General features: G+C 48.0%; 1 protein-coding gene across 1 annotated transcript in view; it reads right to left on the bottom strand.

Moving 5' to 3' along the window:
- CREBL2 (cAMP responsive element binding protein like 2) overlaps nt 1-8408 on the bottom strand; it is a 29254-nt gene extending 20846 nt beyond the window's left edge. The window contains exon 1 of the mRNA XM_074983681.1: nt 8248-8408. Within this exon, the coding sequence (XP_074839782.1) occupies nt 8248-8262 (15 nt within the window). The 5' untranslated portion in view covers nt 8263-8408. The remainder of the gene's footprint in view (nt 1-8247) is intronic.
- Nucleotides 8409-8758: the final 350 nt, after the last annotated feature.

Consider the following 8758-nt stretch of genomic DNA (forward strand, 5'->3'; position numbering starts at 1 on the left):
AAGATTGCTGAGAGGGTGTACCCCGAATCGCAGTGCGGATTCTGCGCAGAAAGGTCTACCGTTGATATGGTCTTCTCTCTAAGGCAGCTGCAGGAGAAGTGCAGGGAGCAGAGAAAGCCACTCTACATAGCCTTCATCGACCTGACCAAGGCCTTTGACTTGGTCAGCAGGGATGGTCTGTTCAAACTGCTCCACAAGATAGGCTGTCCTCCACGGTTACTCAAGATGATCCAGTCGTTCCACGAAGACATGAGAGGAACCATCCAATATGATGGCGCATTATCGGATGCTTTCAGAATCAGGAGCGGCGTCAAACAAGGATGCGTGCTTGCTCAGACATTGTTCGGGATCTTCTTTGCACTCCTCCTGAAGCATGCCTTTGGATCTTCAACAGAGGGCATCTTGCTGCACACAAGATCTGATGGGAAACTGTTTAACCTTGCAAGGCGGAAAGCTAAGTCTAAGGTGCGAGAAGTCCTCATCAGAGACATGCTGTTTGCAGACGATGCTGCTGTAGTGTCTCACACAGAAGACCAGCTTCAAAAACTGCTGGATCAGTTCTCCAAAGCGTGCAAGGACTTTGGGCTTACCATCAGCCTAAAGAAGACAAACATACTCGGTCAGGATGTTGCTGAATCCCCATCAATCAACATTGACAACTATATGTTGGAGGTCGTCCACGAGTTCGTTTACCTTGGGTCCACCATCACTGACACCCTGTCGTTGGACACTGAGCTAAATAGGAGGATCGGAAAAGCAGCCACAACTCTGTCCAGACTCAGCAAGAGAGTGTGGAATAACAACAAGCTGTACACTCACACCAAAATGCAAGTCTACAGAGCCTGCATCCTCAGCACCCTCCTTTATGGCAGCGAGACTTGGACCGTGTATGCCCGCCAGGAAAAGAGGCTGAACGTCTTCCACTTGCGCTGCCTCAGGCGCATCCTTGGAATATCATAGAAGGACAGAGTGACCAACACCGCCGTCCTCAAGCGAGCTGGAATCCCAACCATGCACACCCTCCTCAGGCAGCGTCGACTCCGCTGGCTTGGCCATATCCACAGGATGAATGATGGAAGGATTCCAAAAGACATCCTGTATGGTGAGCTAGCCTCTGGCAAAAGACCTCCTGGACGCCCCCAGTTGCGCTACAAACATGTCTGCAAGAGAGACCTAAGAGAGGTAGACATCGAGCTGGACAACTGGGAAGAACAAGCAGATGACTGCAGCAGATGGAGGCAGGGGTTACACAAGGGCCTTCAGAAGGGCGAGATGAAGATCAGACAGCTAGCAGAGGAGAAGCAAGCGCACAGAAAGCACAATAAGGACTTGCCAGACACCCACTACATCTGCAAGAGATGCAGCAAGGACTGTCACTCTCGTGTAGGTCTTCATAGTCACAATAGACGCTGTAAATGAAGTCCTCAATTGAAACTTTAAAGGGCGCGATCCATAGTCTATGCAGACTGAAGGATGCCTACTACTACTACGTTGACAAACATGATAGATAATTTCGAAAACTCAAACTTGGAGGAATTTTGGACAAAATATTTCCCAGCGTACTTGAAAGTTGATGAAAACACTACATATTATTCTATCTTTTGCATTTGAATCACATTTTATTTCAAGTGCTTGTTCTTGCAGTACTTCTGGCAATGTATCAACACCAACACTGAATGGATTGCGTACTAATTTATGAATGGGGTTACCAGAAAAGTTGTCTGGAAAATAGCGAATAGCAGACTCAATGGAGCTGTGCCGTGCCATCCCGAGCCACCCGCCAGCTGTTGAAGCCTTAATATCCTCCCCACCAGCCCTGGGACCCCCTTACCTCCTGCCAGACCTTGACCCCTGCTGGGCTGACACCAGCCCAGCCACTGGCTGCGAAGGCTGGTTCCACCCCCATGCTGGACATGGCCCCGGCCCCTTGAGTGCCAACTCAACCCCAAATGGGCTGCTGGCATGGCCCCAGAGCTGTAGGCACAGCCTGGGCCCTGCAGAAACCAGCTGCAGCCCTGGCCAGGGTACCGGACACTGTGCCAGCCCCACCCCAGCCCAGAAGCCGACTATCGATTGGCCAGGCTAACAGCACAGCTCCCACCTCTTGGGTGTCTGGTGCAATCCCAGCTGGCCAGCCGCCTGAGCCCCGTGCCAACTGCCAGAGCTGCCCACATCAGCCGCCCACCCGCCAGAGTCCTACACTGCCAGAGCCGCCCACCTACCCACCAGACACCGGGGTCAACCACCCATGGGCTGACCACCTGAGCTGCCCACCCACGCTGTGGATCAGCTACACACCCACGAGCCTAAGCAACCTGAACCGGCACCAGCCACCTGACTCTGCGTTCCGCCCACCCGAGCCTCTTCCCTCCCCCAAAGCCAGGCACCACCACAGCCCCCACTTCTACCCCCGTCCCTCACTTTCCTCTTAGCCAGACTCCACCAGCCGCCATCTAATCCCATCCTCCTCCTCCCTGCCCTGCCCAACACACACTCCTTTGCAGGAGGCAGCTAGCTCCACTTGGGTCTTTGCCAGTTGTCTGCTTTTTACCGCAGCTGCGCCAGGTCACCCATGTAAAATGGCAGGGGCTGAGAGCTGGAAACAAAGGTCAGCTCTTTCTTGGAGCAGGAGGGGAATGATGGGGGTGAGCCAGATCACCTCGCATGCCCCTGGAATTTCTTCACGCCCCCGAGTTTGGGAAACCATGTTTTAGCAGATTACAGATTTCAAACTATGTTGGCCTTGACCCATATCAAACTGTACATCTAATATCATCAGATACTATTACTGTTCTTGTCCCACTGACGCAGCAGTCGCCTGCTGTACAGTTCAGTGAGACCCCTCACAAAGCAAGATGGGATCCACTGACTTTAGCCACCCATGGTTCTGGCTAACTTGCAGTGTGAAGAGTTGGTGTTCTCTCTTTAGGATAATTATAGATAATAAAGGCTTTTTAAGCAATGTGAACACATTGAGTAATACACCTAGCAATGCCATTAATATGTGAAAATACTAGTTGTGTCTCTGTTTCCATTCGATTCTTAGACTTTTCAGATGAAGTTGCTGGTGCTTGGCACTTTCCAGTATTAGATCCTAAAGATAATCTTTCAAAGATAACATTTCCATTTAAAAGTATTTACATCCCCACTGCAAGTATTGGGATGTTTATACAGAAAAGTAAAATCAGGAAAATGTACTTTGATCTGCAACGTGGAAGCCAGCATATATTTGCTTTCCTCTTCCATAAGTAAAAATTCCTTTCAAGAAAATTCTAGATACATTTCACTTCAACTAAAATCAACCTTACTAAATAAACTGAGTCTTGGTACCCAGTAAGTAAGTATGACCAGTAACCCTCTCAAAACGCACCAGATTATTGTGGACATTATTTATCCTGAGACAATCTTGACACTTCTCAAAACACACTTAAAGCTACCAATTTAAAATACAGGTTGAACCTCTCTAATCCAGCACACTCGGGACCTGACCGGTGCCAGAGGAGAAAATTATCCAGACCACAGAAGGTCATATTGTCTAGCAGCATTATCAACACTTTCACTGCTTACTGGGCTTTTAGAAGCTATTTAGGGGCAAATTACAGCTCTATAAGAGCACAGAACACTGATGGCAGGAAACAAACTTTATGGGATCATGGGAAACTTGGCCACACCTATTATAATGGTCATACAGCTAACTGAAATCATGCCAAATTATGGATGCTGCCAGACGAGAAAGTGCTGATTATAGAGTTTCAACCTGTATAACAAAACTGGAAGATCTGCAAGGTCTTTGAGAGTATATTCTGTGGAAGAAGAGAAGAAAAGTTTTTCAAGGGAAAAAATAATTCAGGCATCACCATTTTGCATTACATGTTTCTAGAACCAAAACCCCATGCCCCTCCAAACTACAGTCCTGCTCCCATAAACAGTGTCCCACAGACCCTTGCACCCATGCAGAGCCCTGCTTATTTCAGTGACGGGCCACACATTTGGATTTAGAATAAGGGTATAATATGGCAAACTAGTATCTACACTAATATCAAAAGCTTAACATGAAGCGCTAGTGAAGTATTATACTTATCTACAACTAAGTTATTTGCAGAAGTTGTTCAGATCCTAAGAGCCCCAGAATACCCAATGACACCTAAGAGTATACCATATTGTAACTCATAATGCCCGACACACCCATTACCACTAATACTCTGTTGTCACTTGCATATTAAAGGCATCTTGTAAGGTAACATATATATGTAAACCGGTGATTCACTGGTCCCTCAAAACCATTGTTTGGTGTATGTAGTGGCTATGTACAAAAAGATGCATCTGTGCTGGAAATATGTTCTTAAAAACATCACAGGCAATGCACAAATTCAGAAAAGAATACGGATTCATCTGTGTAACCAACTTCATTACAAGCAAGGGACAGTCAAAATATATTAGCATACAAAGTAAAGAAAGCATTCAAATTGATAAGCAGCCGCTCAACAAGCGCAAGGGGACCCAGGAATCAGCCCTGGCTCTTGAGGCAGAGACAATGACCTTCGGGCAATAAGAAGCAAAAAGACATTCTAGTTATTCAGCACTCAGCAGACACTGGATATAGCAACCTCTGAACCTGTGAAACTTGAAACCATCGGCCTGAGGAGGCCTAGAGATGTCGATGACTTGATGTAGGAAAGAAAACTGCTGAAGCAGACTGTAACTTGTTAAAATTAAATTTCAGTAAACTGAAGATACATTTGTTTTGTTTGTAATTACACTTGTCTCTTTTTCTTGTACTTAAATCTGTTCTTTTGTTAATAAACTTAATTCTTGTTTTATTAGAGTCTACCGTCATACTAGGTATTGAAGTGATATGTGAGTCTTCAGCTAGATGTCTTTTTGGAAGCAGCAAATTTAGTGCTTTTTGCAGGGACGGGTAATGGGTGCACCATATGTTACCTGCCAGACAAGAATTAGAACGGCAGGAGTTTGCTGGTGAAGCAGACAGAATGCTGTGGCAGTGAGCTACCTGATCCCCAACAAAGCTCTCACCTGGCAATGCAGTAATTTGCAGTTCTGGATATCCTGACCAGAACTTCAGTCACACGAATACAGTTAACTCTTGAGTCATGGGGGGGGTTGCATTCCCGCTCATGGCTGGTCAGTTTCCCAGGTCCCCCAAGCAGAGAGGAAAGGGGAACCAAGTGGCAGCATCATCTGGGACCCCTACCCCCTGGGTGATGCCCAGCCGACTTCCAGCTACAGGTCTCCCCAACCCTTGGCTGGGGACCCCATGGCTTGATCTGCAGGCCGAGGGCTGCCCAACCAGCTTCCAGCCATGGGGTCTCCCCACCCCCTCCCACAGCACTGCCCCCCAACACGCTCTCTTGCATAAACATGAGATACAAGCATTTCAAATTATTGTATTTATATGTGTTTTATGGTGGTGTCTTCTGCAAATAAACAGATTGTCACAGGTGGAAATAATTTTTGAAAAAGAGGCAGACTGGATGGTCTTAGAATTCGTAATGAGGTATGTGCCTTTCATTTCTACATCACTGGTTCTAATCCATGCAGGTCAGGCCAGAATTTACCAAATGCCCGACATATTTTTGGGAACTTAACAGCAATTGCGTTGCTGATCTTAGTCCATTTCCTACAGAACATGATTTGTTGGGCAAAAGTCAGCATGGTTTCTGCAGAGGGAAGTCGTGTCTTACTAAATCTATTAGAGTTCTTTAAAGGGGTTAACAAACATGCAGACAGGGGGGATCCAGTGGACATAATACACTTAGATTTCCAGAAAGCCGTTGACAAGGTCCCTCACCAAAGGCTCTTATGTAAATTAGGTGGTCATGGGATAGGAGGAAAGATCCTTTCATGGATTGGAAACTGGTTAAAAGACAGGAAACAAAGGGTTGGAATAAATGGTAAATTTTCACAATGGATGGGGGTAACTAGTCGTGCTCCCCAAGGGTCTGTCCTGGGACCAATCCTGTTCAACTTCAATCCTGTTCAATGATCTAGAGAAAGGGGTAATCAGTGAGGTGGCAAAATTTGCAGATGATATCAAGCTGTTCAGGGTAGTCAAAACCAAAGCAGATTGTGAAGTTCTTCACAAAGACCTCAGCAAACTGTGATTGGGCAGCAAAATGGCAAATGACATCTAATGTGGGTAAGTGTAAGGTAATGCACATTGGGGAAAAATAACCCCAATGATACATACAATGTGATGGGGGGCAAATTTAGCTACAACAGATCAGGAAAGGGATCTTGGAATTATAGTGGATAGTTCTCTGAAAACATCCACGCAGTGTGCAGCGGCAGTCAGTAAAGCAAATAGGATGTTAGGAATTATTAAAAAAGGGATAGAGAATAAAGATGAAGAATATCATACTTCCCCTGTATAAAACTATGGTATGCCACATCTTGAGTATTGCGTGCAGATGTGGTCTCTTCACCTCAAAAGAGATATACTGGCATTAGAAAAAGTTCAGAAAAGGGCAACTAAAATGATCAAGGGTTTGGAAAGGGTCCCATATGAGGGGAGGCTAGAGAGACTGGGACTTTTCAGTCTAGAAAAGAGGAGATTGAGAGCGATATGATAGAGGTATATAAAATCATGAATGGTGTAGAGAAAGTGAATATAGAAAAGTTATTTACTTGCTCCCACAATATAAGAACTAGAAGACACCAAATGCAATTAATGGGTAGTAGGTTCAAGACTAATAAAAGAAAATTTTTCTTCACACAGCGCACAGTCAACCTGTAGAACTGCTTGCCGGAGGAGGTTGTGAAGGCCAGCACTCTAACAGAGTTTAAAAAAAGAGCTTGATAAACGTTTGGAGGTTAGGTCCATAAATGGCTATTTGCCAAAGGTAAAGTATGGTGCCCCTAGCCTTTAGTCAAAGGCTGGAGACAGATGGCAGGAGACAAATCGCTTGATCATTGTCTTGGGTTCACCTCCTCTGGGGCACCTGGCACTGGCCACTGTCGGCAGATGGGATACTGGGCTGGATGGACCTTTGGTCTGACCCAGTATGGCCGTTCTTATGTTCTAACTGTCCACAGCTTAAAACACCAGCACTATCGCAACCAGCACACCAACGAATCAAAATGTGATACTCTGCTAGCAAACAAACAGACAAAAAGCTTAAAGACTCAATGGAAATAAACTAAACTAGCCTTTCATCCTAGCCATGGCTCCCCAGGTTAGGTCTTAGGCACAGTGGTAACTAGCAAGTGAAGGATACTTTTGTGCCACTGTTTCTTCAATATCTGCTATGTGTGTAACTGAAGTCCTGTGGCACCTTAAAGACTAACATATTTTGGGGCATAAGCTTTTGTGGGTATTTCATGGCAAAGACCCATGAAAGCATATGCTCCAAAATATCTGTTAGTCTATAAGGTGCCACAGGACTTCATGTTGTTTTTGAAGATAGAGACTAACTGGGTTACCTCTCTGACACTGTGTAACTGAAGGATCTCACTCGCCAGAGTTGTCATCATGTTATTATGAGACAGACCTACAGCAGGAGAAAAGAATAACAATTCTACCTACTATTACATTAACTTGCTACTAGAGACCCTTTCCTTCAATGGGATTCATTCACTTACACTGAAAAGATAACTAGCAGTCCTGTGGCACCTTAAAAGCTAGCAAACGTATTAGGTCACGAGCTTCCCTGGGGAAGACCTACTTCCTCAGATGCCTTTACTCCAGAAGCTCAGGACCTAACACCACATTTGTTACCTGCGAAGGTGCGGCAGGACTGCTTATTCCCTGAGAAGGTACAGGCTCACCGGGCCACCCCTCTGGGGCGATTGAAAAGGAACCAGGATTAACCAGCCCACCTCAGGCCCTGGCACCAGTGGCCCCTATCCCAAACTCTAGTGGTACATCAGATCGCGCGCACGTGCAAGGCGGCAGCAGCTGGTGGGTGAGACAGCGAAGGGGGGGCGGGCGGTCGCCCGGGGGCAGAAGAGCGCGGGACAACGCGCGCCCACACGTGCTGCGAACAACCAGGCTATCCCCACCCGCAATTCCCGCGTGACGCTGCGTCACGCCTCTCCCCCCCCTCCCCCCAGCAACGGCCTGTACCAACACGGGTGAGGGAAGCGTCAGGAGAATTCGCGGGGGCGGGGGGGAACCGCTTCCCTCTTACACCTGTTCGGCCCAACCACCGAACAGCCACGCGAGACGCGCACGAGGCACGGCCGCTAATGGCCCCCGCCCGCCCGCTGGCCCGGCCCGGCCCGGCCCACCTTGCTGTCGTCCATGGGAGACGCACGCCCACCCGCGTCAGCAGTGTCCCCCGCGCTGGCCGCTCAGAACGGCGCGCGAACGCTCGACAGCGATGGACACGCGCCGTCCGGCTCCATACCCGGCTGCGCGGTTTGTTTACAAACCCCCTTCTCCTTCTCGGCCGGCGCGGGGCGGGGGGAAGAGCTGGGCGGATGCATGCTGGGAATTGGAGTTTTCTTTTCCTGCGGCAGTCTCCCCAGCCTGGGCCGGCCGCGAGGCTAGAGAACCACAGTTCCCAGGGGGCCAGGCTCTTAAAGGAACTCTGCGTGGCGCGGTGCACACTGGGAGGGGTAGTATTGGACCAGAGGGGAAATCATAGGTTAGGAGGAGGAGCCACCCAATTGGAAACTACGTTTCCCAGAATGAATTGTCTGAACGGGGCAAAGCGCGCATAGCCTGGCAGCTATCCCAGCGGGTGGAGAAAGGGGTCTCCTACTGGAAAACCTGCAGAGCGCTGCTGCGATGAGCTCG

Source organism: Carettochelys insculpta, chromosome 1 (genome assembly GCF_033958435.1).
Source record: "Carettochelys insculpta isolate YL-2023 chromosome 1, ASM3395843v1, whole genome shotgun sequence".
NCBI classification, from domain to species: domain Eukaryota; kingdom Metazoa; phylum Chordata; order Testudines; family Carettochelyidae; genus Carettochelys; species Carettochelys insculpta.